Genomic DNA, 25,825 nt, shown 5'->3' with positions numbered 1-25,825 from the left:
TTCTTAATCTCTATGTTAAGTCAAACACTGCCACATAAATTGAGAAGAAGGGAGTATCACTTTTCTGATGCAATCTTTCAATTTGATGCACAGGGCCTTTGCTTATCTGAAACCATAAACGGTTTCTTTAGTCGCACTTTACTCTTAACTCATTTTGATGAGGGCATTAGAGCAATTTTTTAGATCAAATTCAGAAGCTCGGCCTATAGGCTCATTTTTGGACTATTTTGCTACGTTTTTCTTACATAAATCCTTGTACAATATTTCACCACTCAGTGTCCATGGCAAATACAATCTTTTATTTGATCATACTCGAAACAACTGGAATTTCCAAGAGTAAAAGCATCAAGAGCTACAAATGTTGGGCAGTCATTCAGGTCTTTTCTTTACGCAGATGTCTCAAAACATTTAAAAAGAAAAAAAGAAAAACTATGAAAAATGGAACTGTATGCAGAAAAAGAAGAAGAGAACATAACATAGCAGCAAAGTGCAAGAATGTCCTGCAACTTGAGCATCTAGAGCATGAATTACGAGACCACAAAAGATTAAGGTGATTATGCTTCAGTGGAGAACGTAAAGGATTCTAAAACCTCAGCTAGAACGAAACATAGGTAGATTTTTTGTGAATCCAAGAAAGAGTGAAATTGGAAAAAGTAAGACAACAGGAACAAACATACCACTTCCTTATCATTATGTGCCTGCCATTATCTGTCCAATCTCTAATGAAAAATTGTTTTACTGGAGATATTCTGCCAAGTTAGTATTATACTCAAACAAGGCATTGTTTCATAGTGAATCACCATGTTGTCTAATCTCATTAGCTTTAACGGACTTTTTCTTCGATAAAGTAATATATTTTATCAATGTTTGAGCAAAAACATGCTCGTATACAAGAAGTATACCAAAAAGTAGAAAACCAACAAAAAGAGATGGTTTCCTATAAACGACACCCTATCTCCTAAACATAAAAGAACCTTATGGGTGCACCAAAAGGAAATAAGAGATAAAATACTACTCCTTATATGAACAAAGTTCATCTCTACACCCTCAAAAGCACTCTGATTTCGTTCCCTCCAAACTAACCACAGAAGAGCTAACAGTGCAAAACTCCATGCATGCATCTTCTCCTACTACCATAACTCCAACTGAACATTACCTCTTTCATCATGCCTCGAATCACCCAAAATATACCAAATCAGCCTATAGGCTCCTTTTGGACTATTTTGCTACGTTTTTCTTAAATAGATCCGCGTACAGTATTTCACCACTCAGTGTCCATGGCAAATACAATCTTTTATTTGATCATACTTGAAACAATTGGAATTTCCAAGAGTAAAAGCATCAAGAGCCACAAATGTTGGGCAGTCATTCAGGTCTTTTCTTTAAGCAGATGTCTCAAAACATTTAAAAAGAAAAAAAGAAAAACTATGAAAAATGGAACTGTATGCGGAAAAAGAAGAAGAGAACATAACATAGCAGCAAAATGCAAGAGTGTCCTGCAACTTGAGCATATAAAGCAAGAATTACTAGAGACCACAAAAGATTAAGGTGATTATGCTTCAGTGGAGAACGTAAAGGATTCTAAAACCTCAGCTAGAACGAAACATAAGTTTGTGAATCCAAGAAAGAGTGAAATTGGAAAAAGTAAGACAACAAGAACAAACATACCACTTCCTTATCATTATGTGCTTGCCATTATCTGTCCAATCTCTAATGAAAAATTGCTTTACTGGAGATATTCTGCCAAGTAAGTATTATACTCAAACAAGGCATTGTTTCATAGTGAATCACCATGTTGTCTAATCTCATTAGCTTTAACAGACTTTTTCTTGGATAAAGTAATAAATTTTATCAATATTTGAGCAAAAGTGTTCGTATACAAGAAGTATATCAAAAAGTAGAAAACCAACAAAAAGAGATGGTTTCCTACGAACGACACCCAATCTCCTAAACATAAAAGAACCTTATGGGTGCACCAAAAGGAAATAAGAGATAAAATACTACTCCTTATCTGAACAAAGTTCATCTCTACACCCTCAAAAGCTCTCTGATTTCGTTCCCTCCAAACTAACCACAGAAGAGCTAACAGTGCAAAACTCCATGCATGCATCTTCTCTTACTACCATAACTCCAACTGACCATTACCTCTTTCATCGTGCCTCGAATCATCCAAAATATACCAAATCAGCCTATAGGCTCCTTTTTGGACTATTTTGCTACGTTTTTCTTAAATAGATCCGTGTACAGTATTTCACCACTCAGTGTCCATGGAAAATACAATCTTTTATTTGATCATACTCGAAACAATTGGAATTTTCAAGAGTAAAAGCATCACGAGCTACATATGTTGGGCAGTCATTCAGGTCTTTTCTCTAAGCAGATGTCTCAAAACTTTTAAAAGGAAAAAAAGAAAAACTATGAAAAATAAAGCTGTATGCAGAAAAAGAAGAAGAGAGCATAACATAGCAGCAAAGTGCAAGAGTGTCCTGCAACTTAAGCATCTAAAGCACGAATTACGAGAAAACAAAAGATTAAGGTGATTATGCTTCAGTGGAGAACGTAAAGGATTCTAAACCTCAGCTAGAACGAAACATAGATAGATTTTTTGTGAATCCAAGAAAGAGTGAAACTGGAAAAGGTAAGACAACAGGAACAAACATACCACTTGAAAAATTGCTTTACTGGAGATATTCTGCCAAGTTAGTATTATACTCAAACAAGGCATTGTTTCATAGTGAATCACCATGTTGTCTAATCTCATTAGCTTTAACAGACTTTTTTTCGATAAAGTAATAAATTTTATCAATATTTGAGCAAAAACATGCTTGTATACAAGAAGTATACCAAAAAGTAGAAAACCAACAAAAAGAGATGGTTTCCTACGAACGACACCCTATCTCCTAAACATAAAAGAACCTTATGGGTGCACCAAAAGGAAATAAGAGATAAAATACTACTCCTTGTCTGAACAAAGTTCATCTCTACACCCTCAAAAGCTCTCTAATTTCGTTCCCTCAAAACTAACCACAGAAGAGCTAACGGTGCACAACTCCATGCATGCATCTTCTCCTACTACCATAACTCCAACTGACCATTACCTCTTTCATTGTGCCTCGAATCACCCAAAATATACCAAATCATGTAAGAATTTCCCATCATAATCTCGATGCCACCTAGGGGTGGGCATAAAATTCGAAAATAACTCCGAACCGGACCGAACTAATTCGATATTTCGGTATCGGTTTATTCGGTATTTCGGTATAATTCGGTATTAATTTTTCGGTTATTCGGTATTCGGTAAGGTCCTCGATATTGAGGTTCTGATATTTCAATATACCGAAATACTAAATTATTTAAGTATACCTGTGCTTCCTAGTCCTACACTGCCCAACCCAAAATTTTATCTTTGTCTTTCTTGGCCCAAAATTTCAACTTTGTTATCCCTAACCCAATAAGACTAAGCTCAACGCCCAACGCCCGAACTTTGCCCAGCCCAAAATTTTAACTCTTTCCTTTGTTTCTAATAACGATAGGAATTAGGAATAAGGATCTAGGTTTCTCTCAAAAAACAACCATCGTCTGCGTGTTGTGACTGCCGAGTGCCGACTGTGCGAGTGTGATAGAGATGGTGACTTCACGACCTCGATGCCAATGACTCTCTCCTCTGTGACTACTTGTTTCCTCATTTTTTACCTTCATTCTTCATTCTTCAAGTCTTCAACAGGTTCACAACTTCTTCATTCTTCAATCTTCAGTTTTCATCATTGAATCAATTTAGCATTTGTTTTTCGATGTCGTGCAAAACTTTGGTTGATGCGTCTTTGTATGATGTTGTAATGTTTGTCTTTTGGCTCAAACTTTCGGATGTGTAAGATTGTAATGTTTCATCATTGAAGATGTTCCATTGATAGTTTTTCTGTTTTGAATAAAGAAAAGTCGAAAATAGAACAGAGCCAATAAGTATTGTGTGGAAGAGTCTTAAAAACATCTTCCTATTGTTTTGGCTTTTGTGTGTGTGAGTTCGCATTATTTATATTTCTGGTGCCTTCATCAACTTGCTCTATCCTATATATTTGGATTTTGAAGAAAGAACTTTTACATGATTTGAACTTTGAACATGAAGAGGAAGTAAATGGCTCAGGATCGAAGTTGCAATTCAGTGGTTGCAAATTCACCTTGGACCATTTAGGACATAGTTTTATTTCAATTATCAGTTTACCTTCCCTTCTTTGCTATTCATGGTCCATTTCATTCAAAAAGTGACAATAATAAATAGAATATGAGCTTTGTGAGAATGCACGGGAGAAAAATCTTATTGATCTTCAATTTAATTATAATACAATGTGCCTTATTTATACAATACATATCATACTCCTATTCTATGTGGGACTAGGACTAATTCATATTATTTACATAACTATCTAACACTCCCCCCTCAAGCCGGTGCATACAAATCATATGTACCGAGCTTGTTACATATGTAACTAATACGAGTACCAGTAAGGGACTTGGTGAAAATATCTGCAAGCCGATCGTTCGACTTCACAAACTTTGTAGCAATATCTCCTGAGAGTATCTTTTCTCTGACGAAGTGACAGTCAATCTCAATGTGTTTAGTTCTCTCATGGAATACCGGATTTGATGCAATATGAAGGGTAGCTTGATTATCACAAACAAGTTTCATCTTGCTGATCTCACCAAATTTCAACTCATTAAGCAAATGTTTGATCCAAACTAGCTCCCATGTTGCCACAGCCATTGCTCGATATTCTGCTTCTGCACAAAACCGAGCAACCACATTCTGTTTCTTGCTCTTCCAAGACACCAAATTACCTCCTACTAAAACACAATATCCAGACGTAGAACGTCTATCAAAAGGTGATCCTGCCCAGTCAGCATCTGAGTACCCAACAATTTGCTCATGACCTCGATCTTCAAACAATAATCCTTTGCCTGGAGCTGATTTTATATATCGAAGAATACGAACAACTGCATCTCAATGACTATCACAAGGAGAATCCAGGAACTGACTTACTACACTCATAGAAAAGGAAATGCCAGGTCTAGTCACTGTGAGGTAATTTAATTTACCAACCAGCCGCTTATATCTTGCAGGATCGCTAAGCGGCTCCCCCTGTCCTGGTAGAAGTTTAGAATTCGGATCCATAAGAGTGTCAACAGGCCTACAACCTGTCATTCTTGTCTCCTGAAGAATGTCTAAGGCATACTTCCGTTGTGAGATTACAATACCTGAGCTAGACTGAGCAACCTCAATACCTAGAAAATATTTTAATCTGCCCAGATCCTTAGTCTGAAAGTGCTTAAAGAGATGTTGCTTCAACTTAGCAATACCATCCCGCTCATTGCCGGTAATAACAATATCATCAACACAAACCACCAGATAAATATTGAGATTTGAAGCAGAATGCCGATAAAACACAGAGCGACCAACTTCACTACGAGTCATGCCAAACTCTTGAATAACTGTACTGAACTTACCAAACTAGGCTCGAGGAGACTGCTTTAGACCATAGAGGGACCGGCGCAATCGACATACAAGGCCACTAGACTCCCCCTGAGCAACAAAACCAGGTGGTTGCTCCATATAAACCTCATCCTCAAGGTCACCATGGAGAAAAGCATTCTTAATGTCCAACTGATAAAGAGGCCAATGGCGAACATTAGAAATGGATAGAAAAAGGCGGATTGATGCTATTTTAGCCATGGGAGAGAAAGTATCACTGTAATCGAGCCCAAAAATCTGAGTATACCCTTTGGCAACAAGATGAGCCTTAAATCGATCAACCAGGCCATCTGGACCCACTTTGACTACATACACCCAACGACAACCAACAGTCGATTTACCCGAAGGAAGAGGAACAAGCTCTCAAGTACCACTCATATGTAAAGCAGACATCTCGTCAATCATAGCTTGTCGCCAACCTGGATGAGACAGTGCTTCACCTGTAGACTTAGGGATGGAAACAGAGGACAAAGATGATACAAATGCACAATGGGGTGATGACATACGATAGTAACTTAAACCGACATAATGGGGACTAGGATTAAGTGTGGACCGTATACCTTTCCGTAGTGCAATCGGTTGACTAAGAGGAGAAAGGTCCGCAGTATTAGCAGGGTCAGGTGCAGGACGTGAATCAGTTGGGCCTGATGCTGGGCGCGGATGACGATGATAAGTCAGGAGTGGTGGAACTGTAGAATGTTGAACTGGACTAGGTGGCGAAACTGGAGCTATAGGTGGTGGAGCTGCAACTGGAGCTGTAGGCGGTGAAGCTGGAGTTATAGAGGAAGATGAATGGGAGATAGTGACTAAATCTCCAAAAGATGGAACTGGTAGCACCTCAGAAATATCTAAGTGATTACCTGAACCTGTGAAGTATGATTGGGTTTCAAAGAAGGTAACATCAGCAGACATAAGGTATCGCTGAAGGTTAGGAGAATAGTATCGATATCCCTTTTGCGTTATCGAGTAACCCAAACATATGCCCTTAAAAGCACGAGGAGCTAACTTATCTTTTCCTGGAATAAGGTTATGAACAAAACACGTGCTCCCAAAGACACATGGTGGAAGAGAGAACAAAGGTAAGTGGGGAAACAAGACAGAGAATGGAACTTGATTCTGGATGGCTGAAGATGGCATACGATTAATAAGATAACAAGATGTAAGAACTGCATCCCCCCAAAAACGCAACGGAACATGAGATTGTATGAGTAGGGTACGAGCTGTTTCAATAAGATGTCTATTATTTCTTTCAGCTACCCCATTTTGTTGGGATGTGTACAGACAAGATGTTTGATGAATAATCCCATGATAGTTCATAAACTGTTGAAATGGGGAAGACAAATACTCTAGGGCATTATCACTACGAAATGTGCGGATAGAAACCCCAAACTGATTTTGAATTTCAGCGTGGAAGGTCTGGAAAATAGAAAACAACTCAGATCGATTTTTCATCAAAAATATCCAAGTGCACCTGGAATAATCATCAATGAAATTGACAAAGTAGCGGAATCCCAAGGTATAACTAACCCGACTAGGACCCCAAACATCTGAATTGACTAAAGTAAAAGGTGACTCTGCTCGATTACCAAGACACCGAGGGAAATGGGAGCGGGTATGCTTACCGAGCTAACATGACTCACACTCTAGAGTTGACAAGTGAGATAAGCCAGGTACCATTTTTTGAAGTTTTGACAAACTGGGATGTCCCAACCGTTTATGTAATAAATCTGGTGAATCAGTAACAGGACAAGTTGTCGAAAAAAGACAAGATGTGAGTTCATGTGATTTTGCAAGGATAACGTAATAAAATCCATCCGATTCACGCCCGGTACCAATGATCCGCCCTGTATTGCGTTCCTATATAAAAACAAGGTCATCAAGAAATAAAACAGAGCATTTAAGTGATTTGGCTAAGCGGCTAACGGCTATGAGATTAAAAGGACTACCGGGAACATAAAGAACTGAATCTAAAGGTAAGGAAGGAAGTGGACTTGCTTGGGTCGGAACCTTCGCCGGAAAAGTTTCTGTTGCCGACGCATGGAGGCGCGTGGCAGCTTTTCTGCCAGAGAAATTTTCAAGGGTTGGTCGGCAGAGGGTGATCTACCTCGTGGTGGTGTTGGTTTTTGCACAACACCGACAGAAAGTAACTTTCACGTAGACAGGCCTTAGGTCACCGGAAAAATTGCACGATGACTAAGTTCTTTCTTCCCGGTTAACGCTGGAATAACGCACAGCGATCTTTTCTCACTAATGCTCTGATACCATGTGAGAATGCACGGGAGAAAAATCTTATTGATCTTCAATTATAATACAATGTTCCCTATTTATACAATACATATCATACTCTTATTCTATGTGGGACTAGGACTAATTCATATTATTTACATAATTATCTAACAAGCTTGTTCAACACAATTCTTATTTTTCTATTTAAACTCAACTCTAGTCTCAATTTGTGTTTGTATCTGTTTTAATTTTGTATAGATGGCGGATGAAAGTAGAGTAAGTGATGCTGGTTCAACTGAAAGCTTACCTATTACTGAAGATAGCAATCTCACACAATTGATACTCAAGATTCTAAGAAAGAAAAGCCATAGATCTTAGATCCATTGTTTGGAATCATTTTGATAAATTTGAGGAAAATGGGGTCGGTAAAGCGAGGTGTAGATATTGTAAGCAAGCTTATGCTGATATTCATCCAGGAATGGAACAACAAGAATGAGAAATCATTTAATTAGATGCAAAGAATACCCCCTAACATTGATAAAGATAATAGTCAAACAAGGATAAACTTTCAATCTTGCCAAAAGGATGGAGGATCGCTTTGGAAATTTGATCAAGAAGTGGTTAGAAGGGCTTTAATTGAGATGATAGTTCTTGATGAATTACTATTTAGCTTTGTAGAAAAGGAAGACTTTATGAAGTTTATGAGAATAGCTCAACCACTATTTCGTCTTCCTTCTCGTAGAACAATAACAAGGGATTGTTATGAAGTTTACGGTGAATTGAAGCAAAATCTAAGGTCTTTTAGAGAAGCACAACCAAAAATTTGCTTCACAACAGACACATGGACTTCATTGCAAAGAATAAATTATATGTGTTTGACAGCCCACTTCATTGACAGGGATTGAAAGTTGCAGAAAAGAATACTAAATTTTTGCCATATCACTAGTTATAAGGGTGAAGAGATGGCTAAAGCTATTTGTAATTGTTTGCTTGAATGGAAATTAGACAAGGTGTTCACTATTACCGTGGACAATGCTTCTTCAAATGATGTCACAATCATAGAATTGTCTAAAAAGTTAGATATGTGGAAAATTAATATGATGAGTGGTAAGCATCTTCATGTGAGATGCATGACTCATATACTTAATCTAATTATGCAAGAAGGTTTGAAAGAAATTGCTGTTTCTGTCACACATGTTAGAAATAATGTGAGGTATGTGAGATCATCGCCTGCAAGGACCTTAAAGTTTAAACAGTGTTGTACACATGTAAAGGTAGAATGTACCAAAATATTGTGTTTGGATGTTCCTACTAGGTGGAATTACACCTATTTGATGTTGGATACGGAGCAAAACTTTGAAAAGGCCTTTTACAAGTTTCATCTTTTTTATGATGGATTTTCTGTCTATCTTTGTTCTCATCTTTGTGAAGACGGTAGTAGTGCAGGTCCTCTTGAATCTGATGATTGGGTGAATGCGAGGAACATGATAAAGTTTCTTAAGTTGGTGGAAAACACATGCTCCTAGATTTCCTATTCTTTCAGAGTTGCCTCGTGATGTGTTGGCCATTCCAATTTCTAGTGTGGCGTCGGAATGTGCGTTCAGCACCGGTGGCCGCATTCTTGATTCATTTAGGAGTTCATTGACTCCTAAATGCGTGCAAGCTCTTGTTTGTGTTCAAGATTGGCTTAGAGAAGAGAAGAATTTTATTAGTGTTGAAGAAAGTGTGAGTATCTTGAGGAACTTGAACTTGGTAAGCTTTAATAATTTGTTTGTGTTTTAGTTCAAAATAATATATTCCACTTGTTTATGTTGTATGACATATTTGGTCGAATTATCTTTAGATATGGAAAATAATGGAAGCATTACTAGCATTGTTGATGTATAGTTGCAACTTGAGTGGTAAGTTTAATACTCTATTTGTTTGGTGATATACTTTTGTAGTTTTGTTCTTTTATCATCAAAAAATTATATTCTAACTTATCATTTTATCTTATTTTTTGTTAGGTTCAAGTTCAATCATGCTCCGTGCTCCTAAAGTGCGCTCACATGTTTGGAACACTTTGAGGTGGTACAAGATAACGAAGAAGTTCGCAAAGTAGAGTGCAAGCCATGTGGTCGAGTCTTTAATGTTCATCCAAAGAGGGATGGCACATATGGTTTAAGGAAGCATGTCAGGGGTTGTCTTGAGCGTCTTCCAGAAATTCGTATTTAAGTTGATTTGAGACAAGTTGTGTTATTTTGAATTTATTAGACTTATTTAAACTTAATGTGTTAGTTTATTAGACAATTTGCTCTTATTGTCAGTAGTAAGCATTAGCACTTGACTGCCTTGTTGGCTTGTGATATTTGTTATGTTGTTGACTGCCTTGTTGGCATGTTAGTTGTTGCCATTAAGTTTATTTGTTGTGCTGCTCTTTATGTGTTGGCAGTGGTATTTGTTAACTGGCAGTGGTATTAAGTTTTTGTCTGGCAGATGTTTGGTCGGAGCCGTTGTACTGCTGTAGTTTACTAGTTTACTAGTTTAGCTGTTTAGTTGCAGGGAAAGCCTTCTTAGTTTAGTCGTTGGCAGATGTAGTTTACTGGCAGTGGTATTATTAGTTTAGTGAGTTCATAAACTCCGTGCCCAGTCAAATAGGTTCACACAAATTGAAACGCAGGGAGTACAAGTTAACAGATAGTAAGACTGTGTTTGATGTAAAAGGTGTGCTCATAAACAAAAACAAAATTTAGAAGAGGCAAGTCTATAATGAGTAAATACATTAGACGCATAATAAAACCAACTCGATTTACCATCACAAGTCAGTAATCACTCATGTAACTCACCGTCTCAATCTTCTTCAGCACCGAAACCCCTGTGTCCATATCATAGTCATATACAGAAAGCGGGGTTCTCATTGAGCTATAAGAAAACCTGAGTACGCTGGATTCGAATTCTGATTCTAATGGATCCGCAGAGAAAACAGGATCAACAAAATCAACAGCACGACCACCTTGAAGTCTTTCTAGTGGCTCTCCAACAGCAGGAAGGCGATATACAGTTATTCTAGGTAGACCATTTTCACGTTCATGAACAGCAAGATGGTCCGTAAAAAGTTGTATGTCCTGGAGCTTGACACTGCACGACAACCAAATTTAATGAGCAATAATCATGAAATTGCACTATAATACTTTTTACTTGAAAAATAGAGCATGAAGAAGTGGAATATCTTTTCCAACCCCTTTGCACATTTCCTATGGTTTGAAATTTACAAAAGGACTTTGCCCAGGTTTGTTAAGTTAGTGGAAATCTAAGCTCAACAGATATAAAATGACTTTTGGGGAGCTTTGGATAGGCAGGGATGTGCCTAAATTAGGTATCAGGTTGTAACGACGTAAAGTTGGATAGAGCTTTGGTGATGCTACAGAAGACGGCAAAATAAGCATTCATAGCAGGTTTCCGGGGCAGATGCAGGGAAAGAAACTATAGACCTTTGTTTTCTTATTGGCACTTCTTGAGGAGTAATAGCGGCCAATCAAGCACCAAAAATATGCTAGAATTGATAAGATAGTGGAAATTGCATAAAAGAATCAAAGTTCTGCTCACTCCTGGAATTCATAGATCAAACCAAATACAAAAGAGCATATCAGATGGAAGACCTTTTGAGATTTCGAGCAAACTGAAAGCACACGATGATATTGCCTCTTTTGAGATTTTAGTCTGTTTTGAAAAGAATACCTCTTTCTATATTTAGTAACTCTTTTAAGTCCAACATTCCACATGCATATTTAAGACCACAAGATTAAAGGATATTTTGGTACATTATACACATCTTTACTTTAAGACCACAAGATTTAAAAGTTTTTCTTACTTTTCTTAAACTCCATCTGAGTCAAACTAAGACACATAAATTGAAATAGAGGAAGTAGAAGATATTTACAGTATTTCCATGGTTCAGTAGAGCTCACTAAGCTTATCTAATTATCATGGTAAGAACTAAGAAAGAACAAGTAAAAAGAAAAAACATACAAATTGACAATTAGAACTCAACAATTCCTGGAAGTTGTTTTGAAATGTCAACAAACTGGTCATCTTTCTAAAAATTACCTTGGACGGTGAGGAAGGAGAACAGTGGTAGCAGATATATTTTCCACAGGGCATGCAAGTAATTCTGAATTAAAACATTCATCACTTCTCCTCTGGATGAAGAAATGGTCTCCACGATGACTAGCTGATGTGTCAATGCCAGTCATACGTGGTGTTAATACCAACAAATTATTTTCAGGTTTTGAAGTGTCTAGATAAAAGACAAATCTTGTATTTTTACTCTCGGATGCAACAAATAAATATTTCTTGCTCTCGGATGCCTGAAGATCCAAAGAAAATGTCTCGTCCTTTTCATGATAAAGGCAAGAGTCATCTGACTGGTTAGTTCCCAATTTATGCAACCAGGCCTGTCAAAACTAATATAAATCAGGAGAAAGAATACCTGGATAAGCAAAATTAAGATGAATTCCAATCAGACGAATCCATAAAGCTCGTTATAAAGCCAACAGAAAAGATTTATCAAGTAGAACATTGATGGAGGTTGAGGTAGTTGAGGTAGTGGCAAACAGAAAAAACATAAGTTTTACATCTCACCAAGATAAGCAAGCCAAACAAAAACAATATACTGTCAATGATTTTAGCAACACTGTTAGATCTTTTCAATCAACTTTCTCTAAATAAGAATCCCTTTTTTGATGGATAACTAGCTTCTATTTTGACAACAATAGATATCATTGTTAGCTCAAGAGATTTAACCAAACTAAACAACAATCATGGAGCATAAAAACAATATCATTATCAAAAATTATACCAGCCGAAAGTTGGGAACTGGATGTTACTGAAGGAATAAATCACTTAGTATTTCCTAAGGGTCCAAGATGAAATCAAAACCTTGTCTGGTCGAAGGATCCCATCCATTGTGATGTAAACTAAGGCTTCATCACCTGCCCATTCAAGATATGATGTAATGGCACCAACCAGAGGTTTCCCAACCAAAATTCCTGACTCTGCATTGATAACATAAACAGTGTATATCTCATCTCCTTTGGTGTCCTCTGCATATGCAACTAACTTGTTATTTGGACTGACCTGAAGAGAGGAAAATTACTATGAAATAAGATAAGAAGCTATAAAGCAACAATAGACAAGGAATAGCTATAAACATCTGCACAAAAGACATGTTCTTACTTTGAAACTACCAATGCTGTAGTATGTGTGCTCTAGCGCTTTGACATTCTCATCCAAGATGATATGCTCTGGAGGAGCATCAGGTCCAGTTGGCATTGTATCATAAACAGATGTTGGAGCTGTACTTGTAGGCACAGAGCATCTACAGTGTTGGACATATTCCTTACCCTCCAAGTTCCTCCTGTAGTAGTAGTATGGTCCTCTCCGCGATGGTGCAGATATGTCATCTTCTTTAATTCTTCCTCTTATCTCAGTATAAATACGATCCTCTAATTGTTTGGTCCCTAGAACGTGATCAAACCATTTATAATCCCTTTCCCAAGCAATTGAGAATGACTTGATGAAAGAATAAAGAAACATTGAGAACAAATGAACCAAACAAATGTTTTGACATGAAGGCAAGTATGCAACAAAAAGAATTATGTTCTTTTTAAATATAAATTATTGCATATCAGCTAGATAAAAATGGCTAGATGCAAAGTTATCTTTCAGAGAACTTCAAAAGTGTGTACAATGAAAATAAAATAACAAAGTAAAGACCAGTAGAATTTCCTCAAGCTTCAAACTTTAGCTCTTTTCAAAATATGTAAGGATTACAATGACATTCAAACAATCAAATAAAAAAGGATTCCAATGACACTGATAAGAAGCTGGGCAGTTCACAATTCTAGAGACCAGAGTAAGAGAAACACTTTTTTTTCGATCGGTAGCAGAGTAAGGGAAGCATAACCTCAGCCATGTGACATTGTTAGCTGAAGCAGAAGTTATTTGTATCCCCTCCTCCTTTTCAATACCATATCAGCAAATCACTCTCAGTTAGAACTTTTCAGTCTTCCCTTATCTTTTAAAAATACTGCTGCTTCTGGCAAGATCCTTATCTACTTATCAAGACTATATCAACATTACAAGCTAGGAATGCAATACCCCTACCCCGAGTAGGCTTTAAATTTAAGTTGCTCGGACACGGGTGCGGGTGTCCGACACGGGTGCGGATCTAGAGGTCGGATCCTTCGCGATATAAATTTTAAGATTCGGGGATATGAATCCTAGTACGGACATGGGTGCGAGGATCCGGCTAAAAATAATTAAAAATATGTTACGTATAGCTTGTAAAATGTGGATTTTTTTTTATTCTCAAGTTTTAGATAAGCAAAGGATTGAGTTCATAGATAAGGTATGCTATTTTCTTAAAATTTATCATAGTTTTGGTTCTGATTTCGTGAATCAAATTGTATCTCGTCTCGAATTTTTTCGTCCGTTGTCAACAAAGTACCCAAAATTATTTGACCAAATCCGGTACGGATCCCATACCCACACCTATACTAGTGTCGTGTCGACACGGGTGCGACACCTAAGCTGCCGTGTCGGAGCAACTTAGCTTTAAATACTATTGGGATACCATGTTGAACTCCAAACAAGAATTAACTTGAAAAAAAAAATACTTTTCATTTCCTCACAAAGGATATTTTCTCAGGAAAATGACGACATGCCTACACCCTCTTTTTTCTGATATTGAAAAAAGAATTTACACACTATGCTTTTAAAGTTTTTACTTCCACAAAATAATATCAATAGAAGATGGGTATAAGAATTAATTCTACAAAGAGATCATTTATTAACAAATAATGAGTTGGATAGATTATTTAACAAATACAAATGGAATGCAAGAAATGGAGTATTTTAATAGCAAAGTAAGTTCAAATTGGGGAACTCACCTCTAGAATGGAGACCTGCTAGTAATTTTGTCAACTGTCCAACTATAACCGAAGAAGAGAAGAAGTTGTCGCAAAGAAATTTTGACGAACAAGAGGTACTTGGATGCCTAAAGATGTGTGCCATGGACAAAGCCCATGGTCCTCATGGTTACACAATGGGATTCTTTATCAAATGTTGGGATGCGGTGAAGTAGGACTATGGAAGCTTTCTATAATTTCCACTCACATGGAATTTTTGAGAAAAGTTTTAGTGCAACTTATATAGCTTTGATTCGCAAGAAGACAGGAGCGAAGGAGATGAAAGACTTTAGGCCTATAAGCCTAATAAGTAGTGTATACAAATTATTCTCAAAAGTTTTAATAGAAAGACTCAAAAGGGTGATAGATAAATTGGTGGATTCTCAACAGATGGTTTTTATCAAAGGAAGACAAATAATGGATGCTGATTTAATTGCTAATTAAGTTGTGGACTCTAGAATTAAACAGATGAAGCCAAGAAATCTTTGTAAGTTGGAGAAGGCGTATGACCATGTCAACTGGAATTTCTTGCTGAAGATTCTAGCAAGAATGGGCTTTGGGAAAATATGGATCAAATGGATGGAACATTGTATTTATACTGTCAAATTTTCCATTCTCATAAATAGATCTCCTGAAGTTGTAGATGTTTAAGACAGAGAGATCCCTTGTCTCCTTTTTTTTTCACCTTATGGAAGGTCTGAATAACATGGTCAAGATAACAAAAGTCAATGGGTTGATTAATGGGTTTGAGGTTGCCAAGAATGAAAACATCATCCTGGAAGTAACAAACATTTGCATTATGCTGATGACACCTTAGTTTTTTGTGATGCTGAAGAAACACAGTTGAGGTCTCTGAGAATCATTCTGGTTCTATTTGAAGGCATGTCTAGACTGCATATCAATTGGAGAAAAAGCTTCTTATACTCTCTCAATGAAGTACTTGACATGGAGCAATTGGCATTGATCTTGGGAGAAGTAGGATCCTTGCCTACTATTTATCTAGGAATGCCCTTGGGTGAAAAAATTTAGATCCAAGGAGATATGGAACAATGTAATTAAAAAATGTGAAAAGAAACTGTCCAGGTGGAAATCTCAATATTTGTACCTTGGGGGTAGACTCACCCTTATAAATTCAGTTTTAGATGCACTCCCAACTTATATGATGTCTCTCTTCCCTATTTCTTCTACGGTTATTCAGAGACTTGACAAGACTTGACAAACACAGAAGGAATTTCTTATGGCAAAAAATGTTCTCTCTAACTTTTCTCTCCGACTTGGAAAATGGGCCTTTTCTCTCTACTCACCACTGAAACTCTCTCCGGTGAGCTTTATTCCGACAATATTTTTCTTCATTATGGGGGACAAAACTTTCTTTATTTCAGGGAAAAATCTTTTGAACTTATCAACAACGGGGATGCTTAGTTTATGCTCATAGAAAGAAGCAACTGATTCACTATCATAATTAATAGAGATGATAGCAAAGGGGGAAGGGGGAAGGGGGTTTCTACAGAAGATGGGGAAGAACACAACAACAATTTCTTTACAGAGTCTACCAAAATTACAACATTTATGGCATATTCCTAAGAGTTGAGGTATGGCAGGGAGAAAAAAAGAACGCAGTGATTATCCCAGAAGCTAAATACAACAGTGGCTGGTCCGACATAGCTCAGAACAACCTCCGTTTTCTCGGCAACTTCGAGAATCAAAGAACATTACATCCACCAGTTCCATTACTCAGGTCTTATTTTGAAGCAGCAAAGATAGAAAGTTGGCCGGAGATCTTGATCCCTACATCGAAGGCTAAGGACAACGCACACCCGCTCGGCAGAAGTTTAATCGGTACCTTCAATGATCTATTCAACATCAGCCCTAACACAGACACCACACACAAGTGGTTTCTAAATAGATGGAATATCACTCCTGAACTAGGAGTAACACCTATGGACCACAATCGCTTCCTCTTCGAGTTTCCATCCAGAAGGAGGCTGCACGAACCATTGCGGGGAATTGATTCTGGAATGGAAGACATCTCTCAACCATAGGCACAAACTTGACTGGTAGCAAGCCGGAATCTATTTGGGTAAAGATCTTTGGTATTCCTCTTCATGCATGGACACCAGAGAATTTCATTTCAAAAATATTGGTGATAGATGTGGGGGATTCATAGGGGGTGATGAGAACACAAAAAACAGAAATCATTTTTCCTAGGCTCGAATCTGCGTCAAAAATTCCGGCAGAAAACTTCCGACGACTTTGGAGCTTGACCTGCAGAGTTGGAGATTTGAAACCTCGATTTTGGCGGAGGACCGACGCCGACCAACCCCAAAACCCATCAATCTTTACACAATACCTTTTGCAGCAGAGAAGCAGGTAGATGTCGTCTTGGTACCATCGAATCCTGCACCAAAAAGCAGCACAGTGCCAGAATCCAAAAATGTGCAAGTGAGGGGCCCAGCTTTAATTATTAAAGAGCCGGTCAAACCAGCTCCAACAGGAACCCAAACTTTTAAAAAGACTTGGGCCAAATGAAAAGGGAAAGGAATTAAAAAAAGTGGGCCAGGCCAACAGTTACTACTCTAGCGGCCAAAAAAGGGGAAGAATCATGTTGGGCCTAAACATAACACTCTCCGGGATGCTGCGGGCTATAAACATGACCCATGTACTTATAAAGCCTTTTTGTTAGAACTACGAAATTCCTTCGATCCTCTCTCAGTTGAAATACAGGCTTCCACTTCCATTGCTCATGAAGAAAACGACAATGTTTCCCACTTTCAATTCGACGCCGACGATGAAGCAGACCCATCTCGGTTCCATCTATTCCAAAAATGCTCCAATTTCCGAACACCCCAATGGCCAGTGATTCGGAATCCGACCTCTCCAATAACTCTCTCAATGAATTTCTTCCCCTACCTTGGCACGATAGAGAAAACTTAAGCATGCAATTGGTGGATGAACCTTCTGTGGTTGATACTTCAAAATGGACAAAAATTACAATGCTAAAAGCATACAAAGCACTGGGAATTAATGCAGTAGACTTTGAGCGTGATATATTGGGGATTGTCTTAAGGATGGACGAAAGAAGGAAAATGCAGATCCATCTACAACCTGAGTCACCTTCTAGTTCTAAAAAAGGAAAGTCCAAAGGGGAAATGGAACTCAACAAATTGAAATGGGGTCTACCGGAGGGCAGCGGTAGGAGGGCAGCGGTAGCAGAAAAACCAGGGGCAGGTCTCAAAAAGCTCATTCCAAATGAAGGTATAAATCCTTAGTTGGAATGTGTAGGGTCTACATGATAAGAAAAAAAGTACTTTGGAACTATATTACTCGGACTCTTCAAAAATGTTGTTGGGTGCGTGTCGGATCCTCCAAATTTAGTGCATTTTTGAAGGATCCGACACGGGTGCGGCAGCTAGGGGTGTTCAAAACGAAAACCGAACCGAAACCGAAGCTTAATGGCTTATTGGTATTGGGTTAACGGTTTAACGGATGGGGAACGGATTGAAAACGGTTTATCGGTTTGGGGGCGGATTATTCAATTTTCTTAACGGATAATCCGTTAACCCGTTAAAATATATATATATATATATATATATATATATATATATATATATATATATATATATATATATTTATTTTTATCCATATTACTGCTTTGGACAATTGTACGAAGTGCAAAGTAAATTGTACTGATTGCTTGGAAGTATCTAATTGGCCATTGAGTCTCCTCCCTACTGGAGACCAATAATCAGTATTAAACTATTAACATTTACACTTTAGAAACCTTAGCATCTAAACCTAGCAGCCAACCCTCTCGCATCTCCCTCTCCCTCTCCCTCTCCCTCTCCCTCTCCCTCTCGCCGTCTCGCCTCTCCCTCTCGGCTTTCGCCGACTCGCCTGCCTTTTCAATACTTAAACTGGTACTAATTGGTACAAGTTTGAATTAGAAACATAAGGTCTTGAACTAATTTTCAAAATAAAGGTGGCTAACCGGGCTGCCTTTTCAAATTTCAATGAATAGCTTCATCAGTGACGTTACCTTCCTATGTCAAGAAATTCTCAAACAACAACCACACACACACGCATAGCCAGCAGAGCAAGGAAGAAGGAAAGAGGAAGTCAAAAAATGTATGGCCATGTTTTGCAAGTTAAAGATGCATAATCTATTCTAATCATTCTTTTCTTCACTTCAATTGAAAATCAGGTTGATATTCAGTTAAAGGATGTTATAACACAAGCCTGGATAATATTTGAGTTGATAAATATTTGGTTGATATTAAGTTAAAGAATGAAGTTTTTCTATATAAGTTGATAAATAGGGATAGTTTTTCCATTACTTATTAGCAAGATCTTTAACTGAATTTTCTCAAACTAACTATTGTTTATGTCTTACTTATTTGGATTGAAGGGATGTGTTGAACTAGTGACATTAAGTTCAATCTTAACCAAGTTGTGATTTTTGTTTTTTAACTGTCTTCATCAGTGACATTACCTTACTATGTCAAGAAATTCTCAAACAACAACCACACACACGCATAGCCAGCAAAGCAAGGAAGACAGAAAGAGGAGGTAAAAAAATGTATCGTCTGTTATTTTCCAATAAGGTATTTCGCCCAAAGTAATCTTTCATCATGGGTATAGTGATGGATCTCTGTAGATTACTTCTCTTTTGATATCCAGTATTTGATTCTAGTAATATGGCCTCATGGTGTAATTTAGTTGATATATATGTATGAGAAATGTTGACTATATTGTTGTCTCGAGGATGTACTCCCCAACACTATGTTGAAGTATGTTAAGTTTCAATCAACTGAAACTAAACCGATAACCGCTCGATAACCGCCCGATAATAGCTAAACCGATACTAATCCGCCCGATATCTTATCGGGTGGCTAGCGGATTAATACATTTAAAAACCGATAACCGATAAGCCAAATCGTTAAGAGTAAATAACTGCTCGATCCGCCCGTTAAGCAGCCCTAGCGGCAGCACTTTTGGAGAGTCCGAGCAACATAGCTTTGGAATCCCTTTTAAGGAAATGGAGGGTGAATTTTTTTTGCCTACAGATAACTAAAATTGAAAACTGGTGCATCCCATGGATTAGACAAATTTGGGAAATAGATGGGTCTCATGGGCTGAACTCAAAGCATGGGGAAGCAAAGGAGGAATAATTATCATGTGGGATAGAAGAACCTGGCAATGTGTTGACACCCAAGCTGGAACTTACTCAATTTCATGCAGATTTGAAAGCCTCGCAGAAGACTTCAAATGGGTATTTACAGGTGTATATGGCTCTCATACCAACTCAGAAAGAAATGTACTTTGGCTTGAATTGGCATCAATCAAGGGTCTTTGGTCCGATAATTGGGTAATTGGAGGTGACTTCAATGTTTGTAGATATGAAACTGAAAGGCTCAATTGCACAAGGAGATCCAGGGCAATGAAGAACTTTTCAGATCTAATCTCAAACCTGAAATTGATTGATCTCCCATTACAGGGGCGCAGTACACATGGTCAAGAGGAGAGAACCAAGCTTCCAGAATTGACAGATTTTTAATCTCTAATGAACGGAGTGATGTGTTCAAAGATGTAAAGCAGAGTGCAATGGCTAGGGTAATCTCAGATCATACACCTATTATATTTGAATGTGGAGACTAGGAAGCCACATCCTCATATTTCAAGTTTGAAAATATGTGGCTTCAATCTGAAGGCTTTTTGGAGATGGTCAATGACTGGTGGCTCTCATACACAGTCAGGGGTACACCAGATTACATTTTGGTTCAGAAACTAAGGCTCTTAAAGAAAGACATCATAATATGGAATAGGGAGGTTTATGGAAAGGTAGATACCAAGAGGACCAGGGCTCTTGAGGATTTGATTCTCCTCGACCAAGCTGCAGATCAGAGGCCTCTGACTACAGAGAAAAAGCTGAAAACTTTCAACCTGAAATTAGAATTGCAACAGATTGCATTGGCAGAGGAAATATCCTGGAGACAAAAATCCAGGAGTCTATGGTTAAGAGAATGAGACAAAAACACTAAATACTTCCAGAGAATTGCGACCACTCACAGAAGGAACAACTCTATTGACAGACTCAAAGTGGGGGAAGAACTAATTGAAGACAAAGTGCTGATCAAACAAGAAATCTTGGAGTTTCATCAGCAACTTTATGAGGAAAGGGAACCCCGGAGACCTACAGCGAATTTTGAAGGGCTATCTACACTTACTTCACAAGAAAGTGAAGAACTAGAGCTTACGTTTGATGAAGAAGAGGTCCTTGCCTCTTTGAAATCTTGCGCCCCAGGCAAATCTCCTGGCCTTGATGGGTATACCATGGCTTTTTTCCAGAAGACATGGGATTTCATCAAGACAGATGTTATGGCTGCTCTGAATCATTTTCATATGCATGGACATATGGTGAGATGTTGCAATGCTTCTTTTATTGCACTTATTCCAAAAAAGAAAGGAGCAATGGAGGATTACAGGCCAATCAGTCTAATTGGTAGTGTGTACAAACTAACAGCCAAGGTACTGGCTGAGAGATTAAAGAAGGTCATTGGCAAGTTGATCTCTGGCCAAAAAAGTGCATTCATCAAGAAAGGCAGATCACTGATGCATCCCTAATAGTTAATGAGGTCCTGGACTGAAAAATTAAAAGTGGTGAATCTGGCATTTTGTGCAAACTAGATATTGAGAAAGCATTTGATCAGTTAAACTGGTCTTTTCTTACCAGCCTGCTAAAGAAGATGGACTTTTGGAGACAGATGGATAATGTGGATTCAATTTTGTATTTCAACAGTCAAATTCTCAATCCTAGTCAACAGAAGTCTTGTCGGGTTCTTTTCCCCTCAGAAAGGTCTAAGGCAGGGAGATCCAATTTCCCCTTTCTTATTGAAGACTGGTAGAAGAGCAAAAGAACTAGAATGGATACAAAGTTTCCAGGTTGGCAGAAATCCCACAAGCTCAGTCAATGTATCACACCTGCTATATGCAGATGATACATTAATATTCTGTGGTGCTGAGAGATCACAGGTTACTCAACTTGACCTCACTCTTCTACTTTTCGAAGCACTATCTGGGCTACACATAAACATGTTGAAGAGTATTATGTATAACTTATAGCAAACTTTTCTACTGGAATTACTTTTATTTATGCCGCCAACGAAAGGGTCTGCTTGGATGGAGACATTTAGAATTAAGAGGGGTTTAAAATTTATATGGTCCATCTGGATGGAGGTATTGGTAGGGAATTTCAAATTTGTGAATTTCAAAATTTCAAATATTTTCAAGGGTCACAAACGATGGGTTGGGTTATATTCTTTCCCTTAAAACCGAGAAATTGCCGAGGGTGTCAACTCGGCAGATAATGGACCGACCCCTCTCCTCGTTTAAATACCAGATTGCTTTCTGTTGCAGGGTTTGGACCCATGAATTGCACCTAGCCCGATCATCACAAGCTACGCTTGCATCACGAGACCAAAGGCCTTGCGGCAGGATGGATTGAATTATATTGTGATTTCGGTTTGCATTTTAAATCCAAATTTAATTAGGTAACATCCAAAGTACTAAAAAGGATTTAATCCTACCAATTTGAAATACGTAGGACCAAATGCATCCATCCAAATGAATCCTATTTGGATCTCAAGGCATCTTTGGTATATTCCATGGAACTAATGTTTGATACACATTGCAATTCCATGAGCTAAAATATTCAAAGAAGTAAGGAAATGTATGATGAATTTATTTTAAGAAAGGAATACGGACGCACCAGACATTACAGAATCAGTGTAAGCATTTTCTTGGTGGAGATAAGAGAGGACCTCTGGGTCAGAGCGAGAGTCGTCGCGGAGCCAGTAGTAGTTGTCCACTCTAACGTCCCCGAACATCTCCATTTCGTGCCTCACTTTCTTCGCCGACGGCATGGTCTTTGCCATGGCTCGCTGAGAGAATGGGGAACAAGATCTGGAATGGAATGGAATTGACAGCTTAGTCCTAGTAGTGATAGCCGGAGTAGAAACCAACACTAAAAACAATGCTCGCCCGACGCACTGAATCATTCAAAGTGACGTTTTGGTTTGGTGACTTTTTTTAGCATAGAATTGCGTTTTAATACCAAGATTGATGGATGATATAGCATTTGTAAATGGGAAAAGGGCCAACAATGCCCCTCAACCTCAACTGTTGAAAATAATAAAGTAATTTTGTCCTTATTTTGAATTAGAGCCAAATATGGTCTTATCATCAGTAGGATTAGTTTAAATTTGCCTCTCAACTATACAAAATAAAATATATTTGCCCTCCATTTGACCTTGGTCCCAATATGCCCTTATCATAAGTGGCCTAGCTCATATTTGCCCCTCAAAACTAACAAAATTTATTTTTTCCGATCAACCCTTTTATTTTAGGGTCCAAATTTTATTTGACTTCTATTTTTTTTTTAAACAAGAGGAATAAAATAAAATAAAATAAAATAAAAAGAACTAGTAAAAATAAATTTGAAAATATACGTTAAAAGCAGTAAACATTTTATTTTGCTCATAGGATAACTAATAAGTCTTCTCTTCAATTTTGTGTTTTTGAATATCAATACTCTCTTATTTATGCAATTGCATAAATATAGCTCAAAATAAATAAAATTATTATTATATAAATTATATTCCTTCTGGCATGGTAGCAATCACAAATTCTTCACCAAATCAAAACTTGTTATTAAGTGTACATAATAAATTCCTATAATTTTCTCATTTACTTTTAATTATTTCCCATTGATTTAAGAATTTCAATTCGTATTTGGGTAGTTGAAGATTATTTATTTTTCTATGAAACATAATTAATTTTTTAGAATTATGTTCTATTTAATTGTTGTTAAATTTAAATGCATTAAAAAATTTAACAAGGGAAAGACATGAATATGATAAGCAAGTAGATGTTTTCAGCTCTATTAACCATTTTGGGTCTTTATAATTTTTTTGGTTAAAAGCTTTTACAAGGAAATTTAAGGTTAAGATTATCGTCTGGCAAGGTGGATTTTCATCTTAATAATAAAATATATTTTAAATTAATTTTCATCTTAGCTAGCATGTACGGCTTCTTCTTCCCACCCTTGACCTCACGTTTATATGAAGAACTGGAGGTCAAAGGTTGGGATAAGAAGCTATACAGGCTAGCTAAGGCGAGAGAAAGGAAGGCCCGGCACCAGGATCAAGTGAAGTACATTAAAGATAAAGACGACAAAGTATTAGTAGAAGGGGCACATATTAGACATAGATGGCAAATATATTTCCATAGACTCTTGAATAAAGAGAGGGTACAAATATTGTGCTAGGTGATTTGGAGCACTCAGAGAGTCATTGTGATTGTGGATATTGTAGACATGTAAGGGTGGAGGGGGTTGAGGGGCTATGCGCAAGATGAGTAGGGGTAGAGCGACCATGCCACACGAGATCCCGATGAAATTTTGGAAGAGTGCAGGAAGGGCATGTCACGACCCCAAATTTTCCTCCGTATGACGTCGTGATGGCATCTGGTCTCTAAGACTAGGTAAGCCTAACAATTTGCGGAATAACAAAAAGAAATAATAATTCCTACTTCTGATGAAGATATCACCACTTACGTGAAAGGGTTTTTGAATGTGTATACTTACCCTTTCACGTTCGGTCCCCTCGATTCTGTTATTATTGATTTCTGTCGTCAATACCAAATAACGCTAGGCCAGGTCCATCCTTCTTTTTGGCGGATCGTTATCTTGATCCGATACTTTCTGAACAAAACCGAGGGGATGTCGTTCACCCTCGACCATCGTATCTGATTGTACCGTCCTCGACTTTTTCGAGGATGGTTAATAAAACTGCAGTGTCGGGCTACCAAGGCTCTGTTCTCGAGCATTGACGAGGATAGGGATCGGGGCTGGATGGGTAGGTTCGTTTGAGTGAGGACTTCGGACCTGATTCCGACCAAAAAGATGCCCTTTCCCAAGGAGTGGAATATGAAACGTAAGTGTGATCCTGCTGTTACTTCCTTCTATTTTGTTCTTTTATTTCTTTTCTCATCGATACTCTACTTTTTGTGATGCAGCGGTTCCTTGGATTCCCGGAGCAGTTCCCGATCTCAAGAACTGGGTACGAGCTCATGTTTCGACCTCCACATACGCCGAGCGCTCATGGCGTGATTTGTCAAAGGGTCGGTGGGAGGCCAAAAATCACGGTAAGCCTCTCTCTCGTACACTTTGATAATTCGAACGAGATGCCTTCCAAATATTTTAATAAAATTTTCCATATGTAGGTTTAGGCAAAGATGCAATTTTGAGGCCCTTGTCCATCGAGGAAGAAACTTTGGCCTCTGTCCCAAAGCCGGTGAAGGAAAATAAAAGGAAAAGAACCTCCGTTCCCGAAGGTCCAAAACCGAAGAAGAGGACGGCTCGTAAGCCGAACAAGAATGCCATTCATTTGATCGTAGAATCAGTTTTGCATCTAGGGGATGAAGATGAAGAAGAAGAATAAAATGATGGGTCCATGCTGGCGGCCCAAACGAAGAGAATAATCGATGCCCCATCGGCAGCTGGATCGATGATGCTTCATGAGGCTCCACCTCGAGCTGAGGGTATACAAGAGAAAGATTCGGGCGGAGTCCCTGAGTTGTCAGAGATCAAAGACGCATCCCATCGGAGCCAACGGAAGATGGGATATGTCTGAAGGGGCCCATCTTGAATCCCTACGAACTGAAGAGAATGCTCCAAGTGATTTATTTGGGGCAGCAGCAATCGAATATTCGCCCACCTTTCCCGCTTTTTCCGTAGGGGTGATTCGGGAAGCCCAAGCTTTGGGGGCCCTCGATCTAGACAGGCCTCATGATGGAGAGGATCCCTTTCGTGATCTGTTTACCGGTATCGAGGACGTTGTCGGTACTAGTGATGAATCGAATCTTTTTCACGGGGTAAAGTAGGCTTTGAATCAGGTAAGCCTTAAAATTATTTTGTCGGTACTACCTTTATGTTTACTTTTCGTTTCTAACTTCGTTTCTAGTTTCTTTGCAGGCAGCGGCAGTTCATCGAGAAGCATGTTCTTGATCCCAAAACAAGTTGCGTCGATACGAGGCTGACCTTCAACGGGTTACTGATGAGAGGAACTCCCTA

General features: G+C 38.2%; 1 protein-coding gene across 4 annotated transcripts in view; it reads right to left on the bottom strand.

The window, feature by feature from the left end:
* Positions 1-22,853, bottom strand: part of LOC107828831 (uncharacterized) — a 37,326-nt gene extending 14,473 nt beyond the window's left edge. For 3 of the 4 annotated variants that reach the window (XR_012697361.1, XM_075226621.1, XM_075226620.1), the window contains exons 1-5: positions 22,463-22,846; positions 12,965-13,248; positions 12,668-12,865; positions 11,837-12,183; positions 10,576-10,867 (exon numbers count right to left, since the gene is read on the bottom strand). Coding sequence is in view for 3 of the 4 variants with exons in the window: in XM_075226621.1 (XP_075082722.1) it covers positions 10,576-10,867; positions 11,837-12,183; positions 12,668-12,865; positions 12,965-13,248; positions 22,463-22,751 (1,410 nt within the window). In the remaining variant the exon portion in view is untranslated. Of the gene's footprint in view, positions 1-10,575; positions 10,868-11,836; positions 12,184-12,667; positions 12,866-12,964; positions 13,249-22,462 lie in introns of all 4 variants that reach the window. The other variant, XM_075226622.1, reaches the window with a different exon arrangement.
* Positions 22,854-25,825: the final 2,972 nt, after the last annotated feature.

The sequence above is a fragment of the Nicotiana tabacum genome, chromosome 12 (genome assembly GCF_000715075.1).
Source record: "Nicotiana tabacum cultivar K326 chromosome 12, ASM71507v2, whole genome shotgun sequence".
In the NCBI taxonomy this organism is placed as follows: Eukaryota; Viridiplantae; Streptophyta; class Magnoliopsida; order Solanales; family Solanaceae; genus Nicotiana; species Nicotiana tabacum.
The sequence above is the reverse complement of the archived record's forward strand: the minus strand, read 5'-3'. Positions and strand labels throughout refer to the sequence as shown.